Genomic DNA, 21,953 nt, shown 5'->3' with positions numbered 1-21,953 from the left:
TTCGTCGGGTCATGGACTCTACAAGGTGTCCAAAGCGTTCCACAAGGCTACTGGCCCATGTGGACTCCAATGATTCCCACAGTTGTGTCAAGTGGCTGGATGTCCTTTGGCTGGTGGACCATATTTGATACACACAGGAAACTGTTGAGCATGAAAAACCCAGCAGCGTTGCAGTTCTTGACACACAAACTGGTGTGCCCGGCACCTACTACACCATTCAAAGGCACAAATCTTTAGTCTTGTCCATTCACCCTCTGAATGGCACACACACAATCCACGTCTCACCTGTCTCCTACACTGATTGACGAGAAACTCAATGAAGGACCATAGCTTTCGCCTGGTCAGTCTGTCATGGAAAGAGCAGGTGTTCTTAATGTTTTGTCTACTCAGTGTAAGTCTGATTAGAATATACATTCCTCTCCTGAAAAGGACATCTTTCTTGTCAACAATAAAACGATCACCTTTATTACCAGCTGTACATGAACACGGTGCAGAAGGCACACTTGATTTTCGAATGTACATGACAAGCCAAAATGTACATAGACAATATTTGTCGATAGAAAAAAAACAATTTATTTCTGTATAGCAATTTAAAAAAATAAAATGGAAAAAAAACAGAATAAGAGAAGCTGCTTTAATTAAAATGTTTTGTTGTTTTCTGCTACTCAAAATAGTTTCTCTCTCCTCTGTATTAAATTCATGTCAAACTGCTGAAGTCGCCAGAACTTCCCCTCCATCTCCAACAGTCCATCTGGGTGTGTCTGTTATTTTGTGTCTCATGCTATAGAAAACATTCAAAGAATACTTCAGCGATTTTACATATTAAAAAGATTTGTTTCTTTACCCTGAAAACAATCTATGGACAAGGGCAACGACTACAATCCACACTAAGTATTAGCAACATTAGCGTTTTGGGATCATTTCCATGTCTAAGTCGGTTTAGCATGTGTTAAATATCATGCCCAAATCCTTGCTGCCTCCTTATCCATAGACTGCTTTTTAAAAGGTATGGAAACACATGTCAAATCATTGAGCTATCCCTTTAACCACTGGTTGGGATCTATATCAGAGCACAATGCTCAGTGCATCAAGTCACCGTGTGACATGCAGAAATATACAGTCAAATTAACACTTTAAAAAACTGAGATTTTCAAAACTTGAAATATCACCTCAAAGCCTTAACGGTTGGTTTTTAAGAATGTGTTAATAATCCTACTGAAAGTGTTGACCTCTACTGTATTTTAAAAAGAACATATATATAAAAGGGACAATGCCACTAAAACTGTTGTAGGGTCGACCATCTCGGGGCGGGTCGTATAAAACAACTCATGAGTGACTGTCTTTGGAACTTCTCCTCGATTTCTCATAATCAGAGTCTCTCCTGCTGTGTTTGTGACGGTTTCCGTGGTCACCGTCGCTATGGTGCCGTTCTTTCCTCCTCTCGCTGTGACCGTGGCGCTCGTCTTTAGAGTGGTGCCGGCTCCCTCTGTGGTGAGAAGAGTCTTTACTCCGGTCTCTCTCTCTGCTCCGGCTTCTATCCCGTTTCCTTCCCCCCTCTTGGCTGTGGTTCCGGCTCTTCTCTCCGTGACGGGACTCACTGTGGTGCCGGTGTCTCCCGTACTGGTCCCGGTCCTCCTTCTTGTGGCCCGACCCGGGCTGCCTGTCCCAGGGGCTGCTGTACAGAATCCTCTCTGCTGCCCCCTTCTGGTCCTCTTTGGCAGCGGCGGATGGGGGCAGGTTCGGGTTGGACGATTCAGAGGAGGCAAACCTCTGAGGGTCACCACCGTAAGCTAACGGTAGCCCCCCGGGGAAAGAGTTGGGAGATGTGGGACCTGGACCAGGTTGAGCCCATTGTGTTATTCCAGCATGATTATGCATCTGTGGGTCGTGAGGTGGCGGGTACATCATGGGTGGTGGGGGGCCAGTAGGGTAGCTGAAGTTGGTGGGTAGCTGGGGCGGGTGCTGGAAAGGTGGCGGTGCGGTGTTACCGAAGGGGGGGACAGGTGGTGCTGGCTGGTACTGGTAGTCTACATGAGGTCCTCCAGGCTGGAGGGGATGGGACCATAGGGACCAACCTGTAGTGGGCCATGGTCTGGAGGTGGGCGTCTGTAGCCAGTCTGGTGGTGGTGGGAGGGGTATCCGTGTTGAGCTGCCATTGGACGATACTTCCTGGTGGTCAGGACAGGAACAGGTTGGGGGTGATCCTGTGATCCTGCTGATTGGACAGCAGTTGGTTCCTCAGTCATATTGGAATACGCAGAGCTTTTCTTCAGGATTCCACTCGGAAGGGGTTTTGGTGTGGGGACGCTTTCCTCGACAGAAGCGTTGGACGTGGCTGTAGGAGACAAGAGAGTAGGTGTCTTCTCTTCTTTGGATTTGTCCTTTTCGCACAACGCCGAATCTCCTTTGTTTAAGGAGCCGTCTGTGTTGGGATCCGTGGAGAGGCTGGCCAGGAACGACTCTGTCGAGACGTCTGGAGGTTTGTCTTTCAGAGAGACCGACGGGCCACGGTAAGCCACACCCTCCTCTTTGGCCAACACGTTGTTGTTAGCGGTAGACGTTTCAGCCAAGCTGGAAGACACAGGTTCCTCTGCTTTGACTGTTTTGGGTTCCCTCTTCTTGATGACAAAACCAGTCTGTCTGTGAGCACCAGCGCCGGGACTCTTAGTGGTGGTGGAGCTTCCTGGAGTGGTTGCAGCACCTCCGTTAGCCTTGGAGGTCTGTGGAGCCGAGGGCTCTCGACCATCATCACCCAGCAGTGGAGGGTTACCTGAGGAAGGAAGGAGCAAGCCGAAACGTAAGGTGTGGTTCAAAGACATGTTGCTATTATGAGTTAAAAGTAAAGTAAACAAATCTTCAAATTGCAAATGGTGTTGAAGTGAGCACAAGCCTTTTATGTTTTGGTTTACCTGAGAAGTCTGGCAGGGGCAGAAGCTCCCCGCCCCAACTACGCAACACCCCCGGAAGGAAACGTAGTGGTTGGTACCCCTCTTCAGTATCTTCACCTTCAGCTTTCTCAGAGATGTCTGTGCTAGACTGTTCTGCTGTGACCACTTCTTCCTCAGCGGTGTTCAGCAATGGTATCTCTTCTCTGTCCCTTTCTTTAGTACTTGAAGCGCACAGAGAGGAGATGTAAGAGTTCTCCTCCTCCTCCCGGGTAACTTCTTTGTTGTTTACAGTAACCGTAGTCGTCGCTGTCTCGGGTTTGCTCTCCGGTATGAACCTGTCCGTTTCGTTGATGTCGACGGGCAGGAAGTCCCGTTTAGGTCTCTGGCGGATGATCAGACCCAGCAGGAGGTTGGGGCGGTTGTTTTCCAGTCCTGTTAAAGAGCAACACCGATGAAAAGCACAGTTTAAAATTGAAATAAAATCAAAAATACATTAAAACTAATTTCAGAAATGGAACATTGGTTGGCCACACCCATGTATTATTTAGATCGACAAATAAGAATCTATTCTGAATGGACTAAGACAACCTAATAACATAAAAGTAGGCAAAGTAAATGTTTTTAGATAATAAAGCATCATGATTTACATTGTGAGAATATTGCGCATATTCCTTCAAAAGGTAAATGGGGTCATGAATCATCATGGGTTGGTTTCCCAGACCCAGATTAATTAGCTAGAGCAGGGATGGGCAAACTTTTTGGCTCAAGGGCCGCACATTTTTTGGAGGGACCAATTTGTCTAAATCTATTCGCGGGCCAGATAAAGGGCAGTTATTTAAAAATAGATAAGTCCATTATAATTTCTACATACTGGCCACATCTAAAACTAGATAAAGGAGTGTTTATTTTACCAAAATATATATATATTTGAAAGAATTTACTCAAAACTCTCAGACGGTGTTAGCATTGTCAGAAATGCTACAAAAAAAAGGTAGCACATCGTTAGTTCTTAAATAGACAGAGATTAAAAAAAACAGCTGCACCTACAGGGCCTTCAAAAAGTATTCACATGACTTTTCCCACATGTTGTTGTGTCACTGGCCTATACACAACACCCCATGATGTCAAAGTGGAATTATGATTTTCAAAATGCTTAGAAATTAATCAATGTAAAGCTGAAATGTCTTGAGTCAACAAGTATTCAACCCCTTGTTATGGCAAGTCTAAAAAAAGTTCAAGAGTAAAAATGTCCTTTACAAGTCCCATAATAAGTTGGCTGGACCCACTGTGTGCAATAATAGTGTTTAACATGATTTTTGAATGACTACCTCATCTCTGTACCCCACAATTATCTGTAACGTCCCTGAGTCAAGCAGTGCATTTCAAACAGATTCAAAGACCAAGGACGTTTTCCAATGCCTCGCAGAGAAGGGCACCTGTTGGTAGATGGTTTAAGCTTGGTAAAGTTATTATACACTTTGGATGGTGTATGAATAAACCCAGTCACTAGAAAAATGCAGGCGTCCTTCCAAACTCAGTTGCCGGAGAGGAAGGAAACCGCTCAGGGATTTCACCATGGTGACTTTAATGTGAACAGAGAGAAACTTGGCCAAAACTTTAACAAATTGGATAATGAAAATATTTCTGTAATCCAAACATTTGGAATGGTCCGTGGGTATTTAAACAATAATCATGTCTAATCAGTTGTTGTTTTGTGATATCATTAAGGACGGTATAACCAAATAACTTTGACTCAACAAATGTATGTCCCAGAGACAATTGAACAGAGACAATTGAGCATGCTTTTCAGTCTAAGAGTAGGCTTGATCTGGGAAACCAGTACCAGATTAATCCAACATATTATTTTTTTATTAGGATCTCTTTTAGCCAATAAAAGTCTCTTCGCCTAATATACGTAGAGAGTAGTTGGTTGTTACCTGGGCCATCAAAGGGAACCAATTGGTGTGGGACTTTCTCAATAGCACCCAAGGGGATGAGATACATGTCTTTGACTTGTTTCAAGTTGTTGGCGACCACGCCGAAGCGTTTGCGGCTACTGAAGTAGGCATAGAGCAGAGTGTAGTGGATCTCATCCTCGTCGGTCTCAGGGGAAAAACGAATCAAACACACTTCCTGAAAAGATAACAAAATAAAGGAGGAAAGAAATTCTATTTAACTCCTCAGTTCCTTTAATTTTATTCATTTATTTAACCAGGTGGGCAAGTTAATAAATTCATATTTACAATCATTGACTTAAGTGTCAGGGAACATGTACAAGAAAAACAAATCTCAGACTACATTTTCTGCATTGTACCCCAAAACATAGCTACTATTCATCTCCAGTTCAGGCACAGATTATCTTGGAAAGATTAATATACTTTTACTGCCCGGGCCACCCATATGTAAAATATGTGCACACATGACTACGCTTTGGATAAACGTGTCTGCTAAATGGCATAATATTGGTATATCCTACTGGCACATCTTGAGTCTTGGCCAGGTCATTGTAAAAGCTCTTTATGACAACTGCTGATGTTTAAATTCATTTATCATATTTCAAGCAGGTCGGCCTACACTTTGAAGGGTACCTTTGTTCCAGTGGCTCGGATTTTGTCCAGGTAGTCCCATACGATCTGTGGGGAGATCCTCCCACCCATCTGGAAACTCTCCGGCAAATCCTGATAACAGGGATTATCACCATCAGCATTTCATCCCATTAATTGATTTTATATAAAAATATTTTTAAAAACTTGTCATATTCCTTTGAGCATGGTGAAGTTATTAATTACACTTTAGATGGTGTATCAATACAAAGATAGAGACATCCTTCCTAACTCAGTTGCTGGAGAGGAAGGAAACCTCTCAGGGATTTCACGAGGCCAATGGTGACTTAAACAGTTACACGGAACCCAAACCATCGTGCATGTATTTATTTTGCCCCCCCACGATCACGACACGCAGGTTAAAATATCAATGACATTAATTTGGGGACAGGTCAAAAATCATTAAACATGTATGGCAATTTAGCTAGTTAGCTTGCTATTGCTAGCTAACGTTAATTTGTCCTATTTAGCTAGCTTTTGTCCTGGGATATATTTTTTATTTTACCTTTATTTAACCAGGCAAGTCAGTTAAGAACATATTCTTATTTTCAATGATGGCCTGGGAACAGTGGGTTAACTGCCTGTTCAGGGGCAGAACGACAGATTTGTACCTTGTCAGCTCGGGGGTTTGAACTCACAACCTTCCGGTTACTAGTCCAACGCTCTAACCACTAGGCTACGCTGTTAAGTTATTATTTTACCTGAAATGCACAAGGACCTCTACTCCAACAATTAATCCAGACATAAAACGGCCAACCGAATCATGTCTAGTCATCTCTCCTCCTTCCAGGCCTTTTCATCGTTTAACTTATATGGTGATCGCATCTAAACTTTCATTGTATTACCACAACTACCGGCAAAACAGTTTGTCTTTCAGTCACCCACGTGGGTATAACCAATGAGGAGATGGCACGTGGGTACCTGCTTCTATAAACCAATGAGGAGATGGGAGAGGCAGGACTCGCAGCACGATCTGCGTCAGAAAACATGTCCGGTCTGGTCAGCATGTTAGAGTTTAGTGGATGTGAAATGAAAAAACAGAGGGTGGATCAACCAAATTGTAGTTATGCCACAATACTAGCCTAATTGACAGAGTAAAAAATGAGGACGCCTGTACAGAATAAAAATGATTCCAAAACATGAATCCTGTTTGCAATAAGGCACTAAAGTAAACCCGCAAAAAATAAATTGGGTAAATAAATGTACTTTAGGTCCTGTATACAAAGCGTTATGTTTGGGGCAAATCCAACACGTCACCGAGTACCACTATTCATATATTCAAGCATGGTGGTGGCTGCATCATGTTATGGGTATGCTTGTCATGGGCATGCATCATGTTATGGGTATGCTTGTCATGGGCAAGGACTAGGGAGATTTTGTTTTAAATAAAAAGAAACGGAAGAGAGCTGCTTTATAACAGATACTGGAAGACATTCACCTTTCAGTAGGACAACCTAAAACAATGCCAAATGTACACTGGAGTTGCTTACCAAAACCACATTGATTGTTCTTGCGTGGCCTAGTTACAGTTCACTTGAAAATCTTTGGTAAGACTTGAAAATGGCTGTCTAGCAATGATCAACAACAAGCTTGAAGGATTGTGAAAAGAAATTATACAATCCAGGTGTGAAAAGCTCTTATAGTATCCCAGTTTATGTTAGAATTTTTCTTCAACTTTGGCAGAGTATTGTGTTGATCGTTGACAAAAAAAAATCTCATGAAATCAATTTTAATCCCACCTTGTTTCAACGAAATTTGGAAAACTTTGAAGGCCCTGTATTTCCAAAACGTTAGTTTACTTTAATGTAGCTGTGAGCTAGATGTTGATAGCAACTGGCTGACTCATTTAGTGCTAATGTAACATCAGCAGGCCGGCAGGGCTAATGTTAGCAGGCCGGTAGGGCTAATGCTAGCAGGCCGGTAGGGCTAATGCTAGCAGGCCGGTAGGGCTAATGCTAGCAGGCCGGTAGGGCTAATGCTAGCAGGCCGGTAGGGCTAATGCTAGCAGGCCGGTAGGGCTAATGCTAGCAGGCCGGTAGGGCTAATGTTAGCAGGCCGGTAGGGCTAATGTTAGCAGGCCGGTAGGGCTAATGTTAGCAGGCCGGCAGGGCTAATGTTAGCAGCCCGGCAGGGCTAATGTTAGCAGCCCGGTAGGGCTAATGTTAGCAGCCTACTTGGCTAGCAACCTTGGAAATGGATTTGTAACAATAAATTCATCAAGTATTTGCTCGTGGTTACGTTTACGCCATCTACCCTTCAACGTGATAGTTTGTTGAGTTGTTAATATAAAATGGCATTTAGATAAAGGCATTCCATAACATCTAAATGCTGTGTTGTAACACGATCACTTTCATGAATAAGCATTGGAGGATTTAAACACATTTACACTATTTAAAGCATTACATTACATTAAAGCAAAAACAAATATATGATGCATTTATATGAATTAATAGACATTTATAGGCACTTATACATATCTGTGTGCAGTTTTACCTCTGTCAGGTGGTCCAGGACACCTGATACAGGGAAGGCTTTAGTGAGGAGCTTGGCCACAGCAGGCATGTTGACAAGCCCTCTCCATAGAGGCTGCAGGTTGGACAGGAAGGAAGCCTCGCCATCTCTGCCACTCATAGACACTGACCTGGAGGCCAGGAATACAAACAACTTGAGAATAACCCTGCACTTAATTCTGCTTTATTGGTCATTTAATAATAAACAGTACCAGTCAAAAGTTAGGACACACCTACTCATTCAAGGATTTCTTTATTTGTGCCATTTTCTACATTGTAGAATAATAGTAAAGACATCAAAACTATGAAATAACACATGGAATCATGTAGTCGCCTAAACAAATCAAAATATATTCTAAGCAGCCACCCTCTTCCTTGACGACAGCTTTGCATTCTCTCAACCAGCTTCATCAAGTAGTCAGTCACCTGGAATGCATTTCAATTAACAGGTGTGCCTTGTTAAAAGTGAATTGATCTAATTTCTTTCCATCTTAACCTCATAGCAATTGCAATTGCAATTGAGCCAATCAGTTGTATTGTGACAAGGTACAGAAGATAGCCCTATTTGGTAAAAGACCAAGTCCATATTATGGCAAGAAAAGCTCAAATATGCAAAGAGAAACGACAGTCCATCATGACTTTAAGACATGAAGGTCAATCAATCCAGAACATTTCAAGAACTTTTCTTCAAGTGCAGTTATAAAAAACATCAAGCGCTATGATGAAACTGGCTCTCATGAGGACCGCCACAGGAAAGGAAGACCCCGAGTTACCTCTGCTACAGAGGATAAGCTCATTAGAGTTACCAGCCTCAGATTGCAGCCCAAATAAATGCTTCACAGAGTTCAAGTAACAGACACGTCGACTGTGTGAATCAAGCCTTCATGGTCGAATTGCTGCAAAGAAACCACCACTAAATGGACACTAGTCCTTTGGTCTGATGAGTCCAAATTTGAGATGTTTGGTTTCAACCACCATGTCTTTGTGAGACGCAGAGTCGGTGAACGGATTATCTCCGCATGTGTGGTTCCTACTGTGAAGCATGGAGGAGGTGGTGTGATGCTGTGGGGGTGCTTTGCTGGTGACACAGTCAGTGACTTATTTAGAATTCAAGGCACACTTAACCAGCATGGCTACCACAGCATTCTGCAGCGACACGCCATCCCATCTGGTTTGTGCTTAGTGGGACTATCATTTGTTTTTCAACAGGACAATGACCCAACACATCTCCAGGCTATGTAAGGGCTATTTGACCAAGAAGGAGAGTGACGAGTGCTCCATCAGAAGATCTGGCCTCCACAATCACCCGACCTCAACCCAATTGAGATGGGTTGGATTTTTTTTATTTAACTAGGCAAGTCAGTTAAGATCAAAGTCTTATTTACAATGGCGGAACAGTGGGTTAACTGCCTTGTTCAGGGGCAGAACGACAGATTTTTAACCTTGTTAGCTCGGGGATTCGATCCAAAAACCTTTTGGTTACTGGCCCAACTCTCTACCTGTCGCACCACAGGGTCGCACCACAGGATGAGTTGGACCGCAGAGTTAAGGAAAAGTAGCCAACAAGTGCTCAGCATATGTGGGAACTCCTTCAAGACTGTTGGAAAAGCATTCCAAGGTGAAGCTGGTTGAGAGAATGCCAAGAGTGTGCAGAGCTGTCGTCAAGGCAACGGATGGCTACTTTGAAGAATCTCAAATCTATTTTGATTAAACAACTTTTTTTGGTTATAACATCATTCCATGTGTTATTACATAGTTTGATGTCTTCACTATTATTATACAATGTAGAAAATAAAAGTGAAACCCTGGAAGGAGTAGGTTTATCCAAACCTGACTGGTACAGTATATTTTCTAAATACATTTAGAATGGCCGTGTAACTAACTCAACACCACTTTACATTGTATGACAATTACATTGATAGCCTTAGTGATTCTATCACAAGGACGAGAATGATGAAGTACAATATGGCCACTGTGCGTTGCCTTCTCTTTGGGTTGTAGGCCGTGTTCCTGGAAAATCACTAACATTTGCGGATGTAAATAGGGGTGACTGACTGTTCTGGGTAATTGACTGATTGATCCACATTACCTCCCCTTGTAGTTGGAGAAGGTTTTGGCGCTGAGGAGGCTCTCCTCTAGGACTTTGAGGTGAAGGTCGTCGTCCTTAGCAGATGAGGAGGGTGTCTCTCCCTCTGTAGAGGTAGTGGTGGCAGACGGTGTGTTCGTGCTCTGTCCCTCTGTAGTGCTGGAGGTAGTAGACTGTGTGTTCTTGGTCACTGCCTCTGTAGTGCTGGTAGCAGACCGTCTCCTCACTACACTAGTGGCCACTTTCACCACTTTGGTAGGAGCCTCCTCCACAGGTGGAGCCATACGACCTTCACCAATTACAATTCCATTTAGTCCAATACAAAACCACTGGTAAGACTTGACTTAAAGCCACAATCCTGAGTTTGTGGGGCTCATTTGGCATGTTCACCTTCTCTCCTCCTAATCCATCTCCCTCCTACTTCCATTCTATCTGATCAAGCATAAAACACATATCTATAGTACTTCCACTATCCTTCAAAATAAAAGCAGAAACTGAAAGAACAGAATCAGGGCCTACCTGTGCAGATCTTACAGTTGAGGTCAAACAGATGAGTCTTATGCAGACTGGTTGTATCTTGGAAAATATTGACGCTCTCGGTTGTTGTCGACAACGTCTTCTCTTGGGGAACTTCCACTGGCTCCTCTGTCACTTTGGAAGCAGCCACAGGCTCTGGCTGGAAGAGTTCAAACAACAACAGTGAGAGTTCATAAGACATGTAAGGACACAGGATAAATTGTGCTCTCCGATGCATGTTGAGGAGGAGGCAAGGATAGACCAGGGTGTGTTCATTTGAGTAAATACAATTTGAAGTCACCCAGAAATTAATAAAAAAGGTCTAAACTATTTCATAGGAAGAGGACATGCTCAACTCTAAATCCTGTAGAACCAATAATCCGGGAGGTCCATAAAGGTGTTAACAGAACATCTGCAGTGTGTGGGCCTGTCTGGTCATGTTCCTTATTAACCCAGCTTCTACGTTTATAAGGACTATGACTAGAGCTGTGGCGGTAACACGGTCACAGTAACAGCATTACCTATGACCACCAACTATTCTACAACCCAAAATAAAATCACAGACATTTTTTAAAAAGGACCAGAACTCACTTGAACAAGAAGCGTGGTGTTTCTCTACATGAGCTGTGTCTTACCTCGGGCTCTATGGCTTCTGGTGCCTTCCCAGACTCCTGGCTCTCAATCTCTATCTCTCCTTTGTGTGTGATCTTGGTGATGGGTCGCCTCTCCGCCTCTCTCTGCTCCTTCTCAATCATCTCAATCGCCTGGGGGGGGGGAGAACATATTGGTGAATGAATCTCACACAGAAAGAGCAATGATCACAGTCCATTTTGGTAAAATGCGTTTTAGTGTTGGAGGAGGACAGGCAGGCAGTGCGTTTTAGTGTTGGAGGAGGACAGGCAGGCAGTGCGTTTTAGTGTTGGAGGAGGACAGGCAGGCGGTGCGTTTTAGTGTTGGAGGAGGACAGGCAGGCAGTGCGTTTTAGTGTTGGAGGAGGACAGGCAGGCGGTGCGTTTTAGTGTTGGAGGAGGACAGGCAGGCGGTGCGTTTTAGTGTTGGAGGAGGACAGGCAGGCGGTGCGTTTTAGTGTTGGAGGAGGACAGGCAGGCGGTGCGTTTTAGTGTTGGAGGAGGACAGGCAGGCGGTGCGTTTTAGTGTTGGAGGAGGACAGGCAGGCGGTGTGTTTTAGTGTTGGAGGAGGGCAGGCAGGCGGTGTGTTTTAGTGTTGGAGGAGGACAGGCAGGCGGTGTGTTTTAGTGTTGGAGGAGGACAGGCAGGCGGTGCGTTTTAGTGTTGGAGGAGGACAGGCAGGCGGTGTGTTTTAGTGTTGGAGGAGGACAGGCAGGCGGTGTGTTTTAGTGTTGGAGGAGGACAGGCAGGCGGTGTGTTTTAGTGTTGGAGGAGGACAGGCAGGCGGTGTGTTTTAGTGTTGGAGGAGGACAGGCAGGCGGTGTGTTTTAGTGTTGGAGGAGGACAGGCAGGCGGTGTGTTTTAGTGTTGGAGGAGGACAGGCAGGCGGTGTGTTTTAGTGTTGGAGGAATGCAGGCAGGCGGTGTGTTTTAGCGTTTCTTACGTGTCGATTCTCTCTCTGTCTCCATGCAGCCAGCTCCTTTGAGGCCAGTTCCTCAGGACTCATCCTTATCAAAGTGCCAGGAGAAATCTCCCCTTTCAGAACCCTCCTGAATAACACCTGAAATACACAAGTTATAGTCATTTATACTCTAGTTATAAAGTCACATAGCTAGATGAACTGATATCAAAATGTATTTTAGATCATGTTTGCGTTGTATATACGTTTCATGTAGTTAACGTTCAAAACGCATATCATTTCGAGACCAAGTACCTACTACAAGCTGGGACAAAATCCAGTATAATGTCCATAAAATGTCAGCATCAAAGAGTCAGTATTGTCTAAAAGAGAATTCATTGCCTCAAATTTGTTAACATAACGACTTACATTGTTTTTGGTGTCTTTGAGGTTGAACATCAAGCTCCGGTACTTGCTCTTGTATTTGCAGTCGGTGTCTCTGTAGAAGGCAAACAGCTCTCTCTCAGTCTTCTTGGCCACCTCAGCAGCCTTCTCTGGTGACGCCTGGAAATCAGACTCCTTTAGCCTGAGACAATGTAGGGCACAATAGAGGATTACACAGGAGGAAAATAGAGGGTCACCACCCTTCTCTACAGGCAGATACACTACATGGCTAAAAGTATGTAGACACCCCTTCAAATTAACGGATTCTGCCATTTCAGCCAAACCTGTTGCTGACAGCCATGCAATCTCCACAGGAAAACACTGGCAGCAGAATGGTCTTACTGAAGAGCACAGTGACCATCAACATGGGACCATCAGAGGATGCCACCTTTTCAACAAGTCAGTCAAAGTTCTGCCCAGCTAGAGCTGCCCCGGTCAACTGTCCGTGCAGTTATTGTGAAGTGGAAACGTCTAGGAGCAACAACGGCTCAGCTGCAAAGTTATAGACCACACAAGCTCACAGAATTGGACCGCCGAGGGCTGAAGCGCGTAGCGTGTAACAATCGTGTCCTCGGTTGCAACAATCACTACCAAGTTACAAACTGCCTCTGGAAGCAACGTCAGCACAAGAACTGTTCGTCGGGAGCTTCATGAAATGAGTTTCCATGGCCGAGCACTACAGCATACAATGACATTCTAGACGATTCTGTGCTTCCAAATTTGTGGCAACAGTTTGGGGAAGGCCCTTTCCTGTTTCAGCATGACAATGCCCCCGTGCACAAAGTGAGGTCCATACAGAAATGGTTTGTCAAGATCAGTGTGGTAGAACATGACTAGCCTGCACAGAGCCCTGACCTCAAATCCATCGAACAACTTTGGGATGAATTGGAACGCAGACAGCAAGCCAGGCCTAATCGTCCAACATCAGACCCCACAGCAATGTTACAACATCTAGTGGAAAGCCTTCCCAGAAGAGTGGAGGCTTTTACAGCAGCAAAGGGGGGGCCCCCCAACTCCATATTAATGACCATGAGATGTTCGACAAGCAGGTGTCCACATACATTTGGCCATGCAGTGCATCATCAGACTGTTATAATGGTTATTAGACTAAACAGATTGCTGTTAAGTTACTGTTATAACATGTTTAATGACCTCTTCAGGAGGATGTCCTTCAGGGCATCATCAGACTGTTATAATGGTTATTAGACTAAACAGATTGTTGTTAAGTTACTGTTATAACATGTTTAATGACCTCTTCAGGAGGATGTCCTTCAGGGCATCATCAGACTGTTATAATGGTTATTAGACTAAACAGATTGTTGTTAAGTTACCTTTTAATGACAGGAGGATGTCCTTCATCATCAGACTGTTATAATGGTTATTAGACTAAACAGATTGTTGTTAAGTTACTGTTATAACATGTTTAATGACCTCTTCAGGAGGATGTCCTTCAGGGCATCATCAGACTGTTATAATGGTTATTAGACTAAACAGATTGTTGTTAAGTTACTGTTATAACATGTTTAATGACCTCTTCAGGAGGATGTCCTTCAGGGCATCATCAGACTGTTATAATGGTTATTAGACTAAACAGATTGTTGTTAAGTTACTGTTATAACATGTTTAATGACCTCTTCAGGAGGATGTCCTTCAGGGCATCATCAGACTGTTATAATGGTTATTAGACTAAACAGATTGTTGTTAAGTTACTGTTATAACATGTTTAATGACCTCTTCAGGAGGATGTCCTTCAGGGCATCATCAGACTGTTATAATGGTTATTAGACTAAACAGATTGTTGTTAAGTTACTGTTATAACATGCTTTAATGACCTCTTCAGGAGGATGTCCTTCAGGGCATCATCAGACTGTTATAATGGTTATTAGACTAAACAGATTGTTGTTAAGTTACTGTTATAACATGTTTAATGACCTCTTCAGGAGGATGTCCTTCAGGGCATCATCAGACTGTTATAATGGTTATTAGACTAAACAGATTGTTGTTAAGTTACTGTTATAACATGTTTAATGACCTCTTCAGGAGGATGTCCTTCAGGGCATCATCAGACTGTTATAATGGTTATTAGACTAAACAGATTGCTGTTAAGTTACTGCTATAACATGCTTAATGACCTCTTCAGGAGGATGTCCTTCAGGGCATCATCAGACTGTTATAATGGTTATTAGACTAAACAGATTGTTGTTAAGTTACTGTTATAACATGTTTAATGACCTCTTCAGGAGGATGTCCTTCAGGGCATCATCAGACTGTTATAATGGTTATTAGACTAAACAGATTGTTGTTAAGTTACTGTTATAACATGCTTAATGACCTCTTCAGGAGGATGTCCTTCAGGGCATCATCAGACTGTTATAATGGTTATTAGACTAAACAGATTGTTGTTAAGTTACTGTTATAACATGTTTAATGACCTCTTCAGGAGGATGTCCTTCAGGGCATCATCAGACTGTTATAATGGTTATTAGACTAAACAGATTGTTGTTAAGTTACTGTTATAACATGTTTAATGACCTCTTCAGGAGGATGTCCTTCAGGGCGTCACGGACGCTCCGTCTGATCTGGTCAACAGACACCGGTTTCTTAGAGGAGGGAGACGACACCTTGGGCCTCTTGGTCTCCTGTTTGACTGACACTCCTAACGGGACACAGCCACAGAGAGTAGGAGATGTCGCAGAGTAGGGCATGTTCATTAGGGCACCTTGTAGTACAACATTTTAAAATGTTTTTCCCCCAATTGAAAACAAGCGTTTCTTATTGGACAAATTCATATATTCCCTCCCCTTTTACAGTTTCATGCCTACTGAGCACAACTCCTGTGAGGGACATGGACAGCAGAATGTAGAAGCACACAACACACCTGATTTCTGCGTAGAATCTTTTACTTCAGTCGACTGTCTTCTTTCCACAGAGTCCTGTTACAGAGTGAGATACAGCATATCGCCTCAGTGAGATTGTAAATGATCTTACAAATTCAATTGTATATAAAATGTTTGTTTTTCTCGTTGGGCAGGGGGTTGTGCATCGTGGTGCTGAAAACATAACCACCATTTTAAAATGTCCTTAATAAGACAGACGTTGAATAGAATCACCATGGTAACCTAACACTCTTCCATCCATGTGTACACATGCAGGGAATAAAGAGGAAGTGAAAAGAGGTCAACCAACCCTTGAGTAGTGCCAACACTGGCTTTCATACATATCAGCTGAATAAACTGAGGAGGACAAAATCTGCACTACTACATTTAGTCAATGGTAGGGCTTGTTGAAGATTATACGTCTAAAACATTTGGCTGTTGAATTTAAGATTGACAACAGATAATATGCATATAAAGGTTTATCATCCAAACTCTTCTCATAGGCTTTAATATCATAAATATGCACTGACCCGATGGTAATCCTGTTACAGCTCCATTTAAGATTATTATAATATTCTAATCCGGTATTCAGGCCTACATTAAATTTACAAAAAAATGAATTATAATTAAAGCATGCATTGCAGGCTACTAGCAGAGTGAACCTTACCTTTCTGAAGGGCCTGACTCCCCCGGAGGTGACAGGATGTGGGGACGGCTGTTTCTGCTTGGCGGCCATCTTGTTGTCCTGGGTCTCAGAGGGCTTCTGCTGTCCCTCTGCCCTGGCCTCCCCCTGCACAGCACCGCCTGGCTCCTAATGAGGAGAAGAAGATAAATAACATGAAATGTTATTATTATATTTAACCACAAGTTAAAATAAACTTTGAGATAGTGCAACTTAAAAATCAATCCATTGACCTTGCAGCACTTCAGAGAAACACACTCCCTTCTCCATTAAAAAGTCCATTAAGGTCTAAACCTATTCCTAGTGCAGTAGAAATCGATGAACAGACCTTGGTGGTGGTGTACTGGTCCTTGGTACAGCACTGCAGACAGACATACTCCTGGTCCCCCCCTTCCATCTGCTTCACTTTGGCCAGGTCCAGACCAACACAGTCCCCATGGAACCAGTCATCACAGTGCCCACAGCCCACCATGAACCTGAACAGAACAAAAACACAGACACGGATGCACAAAACAAACCTGTTTAGAAGAACACAAGCTCACTTCCCAGGGAATATTCTACTTGTTCATTGTGGTAATTTAGCCTAAGATGTAGCAACTTAGTAATAGCAGGTTTACAATGTTGCTTAAGTACTACATTGTATATTCAACTCTAATTACTTTGGTGCAAAGAACACAATTCTTACTTGTTACTATGTGGTTTATTGCACAATCCACAGTTCTTGTTTGGATCCCACACAACGGTCTCACTATTTGCAGGTTCCTTTTCTGGTCCCTTCCCAGATCCTTTAGCCTGTTCTTCTTCACTGGTTTCCTTCTTCACGACGGCAGGAGCGTTGTCGGGGATGAAGAGCTGTGGTTCCTCCACGGAGATGCTTCTGCTGACGTTCCTGCTTCTCTGTTTCTGAAGACACTTGTCTGGCTTCTTCACTTTAGGCTCTTCTTGCTCCTCCTCCTTCTCCTCCTCCGATGTCTCCTTCTGAGGATTGGCACGTTTACATGGTGTCCAGCCAAACTGGGGTTGTGGTTGGGTGTCGGCCACGTGAGAGTTAGACGGTTTGGTTGTAATCGTCGTCCCGGGCGACATACCAGGAGGACGCTTTCCAGACGGCAGTGTTTTTTTGACTGGACCGCCGCGGCCCACGTCAGGTAATCTCTGCTTTAGTTTCACAGGACGTCCGTCTTGCGTCCTCTGAATCTTAGGGCCGGGTTGAGCTGGGTTGAATTCACCTCGCCTTTTCAAGGACACGATGACTTGTTTGGCTTTCATTTCGTCCATCTTGTGCATGTTGCCTCTCTGGTGGAGCTTCTTCCCCAGGGCGTGTTGTTGCGTTCCTTTGGGCCCCTTACCAGCTAACAGGTGCTTGTTCTTAGCGGAGGACAGTGCTGACAGTTTCAGCTTAGGCTGCTGCTTTTTGGCTGGATTATTAGTGGTAGGAACTTCGCTGTTTGGCAGGTGCTGCTGCGCTGCTTTCTTGATGCCGGCATCTTTCCTCACCTCCGCTGGATCATGCTTCTGAGAATCACTTTGGTCGTGGAGTTTGGTCTCGACCAAGCAAGGACTACCTGGAAGCGCCCCGTTGGAGGCCTGAACGTCATTGGGGTTGACGTAAGGTCCGAGCCCTAGGGGCAAGTCGTCAGCACAGTACTTCACGAAGAGCTGAGCAGCACCCACGCCCCCTCCACTCCCTGCAGTGGGATTCTGTAACGGTTCCTCTTGTACCATAGTGTATTCCATCCCTTCACCGTACAGCGAGCCATCCTCATAACATTCGGCAGTGTTTTCAGCTGATGTGAAAGCGGTAAAGGAGGGTCCCGGGAGAAGCTCGATTTTGAAACCCCCGAAAGTGACCGTCAACCTCTGTAACACAACGACGGGGTTCATCGACGAGCCCAAGTCAAGGTCGTTGATATTCACCCTGCCGCCACCCAGGTGAAGCTCTCTCCTTAATTCATCAGCAGTTGTGATCTTCTCACTCAGAGTGGACTTGTTTCTAGGTCTCCCAGGTTTTCCCGGGGGCTTTTTGTTGTTTGAAGACCCTCTGCCTGCACTTCGCTCTGTAATTTAAAGTCACACTGACATTTCTCATTTGACAATATAAAACGAAGCAATAAGGCAACCAAAGTGAATTCTAAACTAGGCACAACATCAACTTTTCATACTAGGAAAATTAAAGGGGGGGGGACCTTGAATTTGCATGGCTTTGTATTTAGTGTCCTATCTTGTCAATGATAATAGCTGTATTTAGTGTTAATCACAGTAATGCTCCCAGTGTAGTCCTATTGACATAAAGTCCTCTCCCCACCGGAGACCAAGGTTCAATCCCCTCTCCAACCCTGCCTGTCTCCCCGTTCCAACCCTTCAAACTGTTTCTCCCACCTGCCTGTCTCCCCAATCCAACCCTTCAAACTGTTTCTCCCACCTGCCTGTCTCCCCAATCCAACCCTTCAAACTGTTTCTCCCACCTGCCTGTCTCCCCAATCCAACCCTTCAAACTGTTTCTCCCACCTGCCTGTCTCCCCAATCCAACCCTTCAAACTGTTTCTCCCACCTGCCTGTCTCCCCGCTCCAACCCTTCAAACTGTTTCTCCCACCTGCCTGTCTCCCCAATCCAACCCTTCAAACGGTTTCAACCACTTGCCTGTCACTACATAACAGCACAAAAATAATATATACATAAAATACACTCCATTGTAAAAACGGAATTGTTGCTAACCTGGGGTAACTCCTAATGCGTATTTCCTGGGTCTGCCAACAGACCGTTTGACTGGCGGAGTCTCTGTACCAGCCAACCCACCACCAGCGGTCCCGAGGATGCCCTCTGTTGCACCAACATCAACATCTGCAACTACTGGGGGAGAGAAGATTAGAGATTAAATAATAACTTTGAATTATTTTAGAAGCATTAACAAACATCAGTAGTTACAAATAGTGGTTTCTATAAACACCCGTCGACATAGCTTGTACTGTCAATTGAAGTCGTACAAAAGTAATTCTGACTACAAATACCTGTTGCTTCGGCGATCTGGAAGTTGGCGTCTTCATTATCTAAGATATTGAAGTGTGAACTTGCAGATCCAAACATGGGATCTTTATCACTAAGCATGTTCCTCAGTGAGTCTCCCAGCTGGTCGACACCTGTTCCAAAGTCATTACTCGCTTCACATTCCAAGTTCTGCCCTATCAGCATGGAGTCATCCAACTGGTCACTGGGAATCAAATGGTTGAAAGTATCCACTACATCCATGAATGCTGTTCCCTTCCTGTCAGCTCTGCGGGAATAAGAGGATAGGGTATTAATAACATAGGCTACAGTACAGACAACAGAGATGGCTCAGATTCAGAACAATCTATTTCAATCTTCAGACACTCCATATCAAATAGGTCCCCTATACAGAAGGAGTCAACAGCCATGTAGACAAGATAGCTAGTACATTAACTTTCATGACATTTCTAAAAACAGTTCCCGTGCAGCAAATGCAACATTGACAAGCTAAAGTTAACTACCCTTATTCAATAACAATCAATGGTGGATGACACTGGACTTGTGTTGGACATTTGGGGCAGACAAGAATGGCTGAAATAGTAGATAGCTATTGCTCATTCAGCAGCTAATGAGGATCCTAACAAACGAAAAATATTTCAGAAGAACATCAGTTAGCTAGCCAGGCTACCTTGCTATATTATGACGTTGCTAGCTAGGTAACGTTAGCTAGCAAATTAATGATAAATTAATACTTACTGTCAGGACTGACAGCTCCAGATAACTTCATTACAGGACTGCAAACACAATGTGTTTAGCTCCGTTTATGATATCTAGAAAGAGTCTAAAACCAAAAACTTTCATCAGAGTGGCAGGAATCAGATGCAGACTGGTGCACTAGCTCGGGGTCGTTAGCATCTAGCTACTTCCAGTTAGCATAACAATCCAGCAAGCTAGCGTACCTTAACGTAATTTACTGAGGGCGAAGATATGCATTTGCGCCAAAACTACTTCATCTTTATGATTAGCTAATTGATGCTACCAATGGATGCATGTGTGCCATATGAATGGCAGCCTTCGTTGTAAAGTTAGCTAGGCTAGTCCTGTAACTGCAGCTAACCAGTTACTGTAGCTAACTTAGCTAGCTGGCAAACAAACTAGTGCAGGCCTGACAGTGACATGATAAGCTTTCCTTAAAAGCACCATTCCCATAACAAAATATTTAACTACTTGGTCGTACAACCACGGAATACACGTAGTTAGTTAAGCATGCACAACAAATCATAGCTTATAAAAATAGTATCGTTTAAAAACAAATAGGGAAGCTACCAATTGTGCATGTTATTTAGTTATCCAGCAGCGAGGAACATGATAGGCCGCGAGTTTGTTTGTAGCCCGCAGCTACCTAGCACCACTGATCACGCCCCCTAATTCGTCTCATTGGACGCCTCCACTGAGGACGTTTCAATATTCACAGCGACATTCGTGTATAATGGCACTTACATTCCTCTACTGTGTCAACGCCACTGCATTCCGGAGCGATTCTAGTAGCTTTACACAGTGTTTTAGCTAAATCCCCGCCACTTCCTCGCTGCGCACCGCCACCATTCGCCCCTGCCTCCTTGCAAGCTACTCCGAAGATTTTAATAACTAACCCAAGATAGACCACCGCGTGTCGTTTCCAATGGGAGCTCATGAGTCATAGTGGACAGAACAAGCAAGGAGGAGGGGCAGAGCCAAGAATGAGGAAGATCCCATTTGCTCGTTCCTGCATGTAATTTACATATTTCCGTTGGGGAACGCCTACTTTTTGAAGTGCGCGTGTACAAAAACTAAATTCGCCCGAGCACTCCTTCTGAACAACGCGATTTAAAAAAAACTTTGACAGAGGGTAAAGTTTACGAATTCTAGTTTTGGGAACAGAAAAATGTATTTGAATGTTTAATCGAAGAGAACATTTCTAGAATATCGGTCAAAATCTACTAAAATCTACTAAAATCTACTCCACTGCCGGCCACTGGGCTTCCTTTCTCCACCATAGTTGGTAGTGACACATCTGGTGAAATATCTGTCTCATTGTTATTTTTGTGTCTACTCGGGCAAGAGACGTTGGCTACTGTAAAAGTAATTCCTGCTGATGTAAAAAGGCCTTTGTTGCTTGAATAATGATCAACACTGTATGCTGTACTCAACGCAATGTTGACGCCTGTTGCGTGGGCCATTGTAAACACGAGGCATGTGACACCTAATCTCAGTACTCCAAATAGCAAGCAGAAGCACTGTAGCCAGGAACAATTCAGTTAGTACATTGAAACTAAGAGACGAACCAGTGTCAGAGGGGAGGCCCTCCAGTGGTCAACGCATATCGCAGACAATGCAAGCCCTTGCAATATTCGAAGATTACATTTCTCTAAAACAAGCAATAGGCTACATGTGCACCACCAAGTCAAATCAAATTGTATTTGTCACAGTAGCCGAATAAAACTGGTGTAGGTAGACCTTACAGTGAAATGCATAAGTACAAGACCGTAACCAACAATGCAGTTTGAAGAAAAATAAGTGTTAAGTATTTACGAAATACAAAAAATAAGAAAATATCTATATCTGTTCTATATCTCTATCTGTTTTATATCTGTTCTATGTCTCTTTCTGTTCTATATCTCTATCTGTTCTATATCTCTATTTGTTCCTTATCTTTATCTGTTCTATATCTGTTCTATATCTCTCTGTTTTATATCTGTTATATATCTGTTCTTTATCTCTATCTGTTTTATATCTATTCTATATCTCTATCTGTTCTATATCTACATCTGTTCTTTATCTCTGTCTGTTTTATT

At 43.6% G+C, this 21,953-nt stretch overlaps 1 protein-coding gene across 4 annotated transcripts; it reads right to left on the bottom strand.

The window, feature by feature from the left end:
* Positions 1 to 620: 620 nt before the first annotated feature.
* On the bottom strand, positions 621 to 20,822 carry phf3 (PHD finger protein 3). 4 transcript variants are annotated; one of them, XM_052500555.1, is made up of 19 exons: positions 20,620 to 20,822; positions 19,876 to 19,960; positions 19,143 to 19,405; positions 18,850 to 18,981; positions 16,819 to 18,190; positions 16,462 to 16,609; positions 16,119 to 16,262; positions 15,454 to 15,508; positions 15,108 to 15,231; positions 12,561 to 12,717; positions 12,177 to 12,293; positions 11,239 to 11,367; positions 10,607 to 10,763; positions 10,091 to 10,376; positions 7,985 to 8,132; positions 5,477 to 5,566; positions 4,826 to 5,021; positions 2,910 to 3,320; positions 621 to 2,770 (listed from the first exon to the last, which is right to left on the bottom strand). In XM_052500555.1, the coding sequence occupies exons 3-19, from the start codon at positions 19,378 to 19,380 to the stop codon at positions 2,028 to 2,030; spliced, it is 4,647 nt and encodes a 1,548-aa protein (XP_052356515.1). In that variant the 5' UTR covers positions 19,381 to 19,405; positions 19,876 to 19,960; positions 20,620 to 20,822; the 3' UTR covers positions 621 to 2,027. The 4 variants fall into 4 exon arrangements, with proteins under 4 accessions (XP_052356515.1, XP_052356516.1, XP_052356513.1 ...); XM_052500556.1 differs by having other exon boundaries at positions 18,850 to 18,975; XM_052500553.1 differs by having other exon boundaries at positions 18,850 to 18,984; positions 20,620 to 20,821.
* Positions 20,823 to 21,953: the final 1,131 nt, after the last annotated feature.

The sequence above is a fragment of the Oncorhynchus keta genome, unplaced genomic scaffold (assembly GCF_023373465.1).
Source record: "Oncorhynchus keta strain PuntledgeMale-10-30-2019 unplaced genomic scaffold, Oket_V2 Un_contig_11201_pilon_pilon, whole genome shotgun sequence".
Taxonomy (NCBI): Eukaryota; Metazoa; Chordata; class Actinopteri; order Salmoniformes; family Salmonidae; genus Oncorhynchus; species Oncorhynchus keta.
Note: the sequence above shows the minus strand (reverse complement) of the source record. Positions and strands in the feature narration are given on the sequence as shown.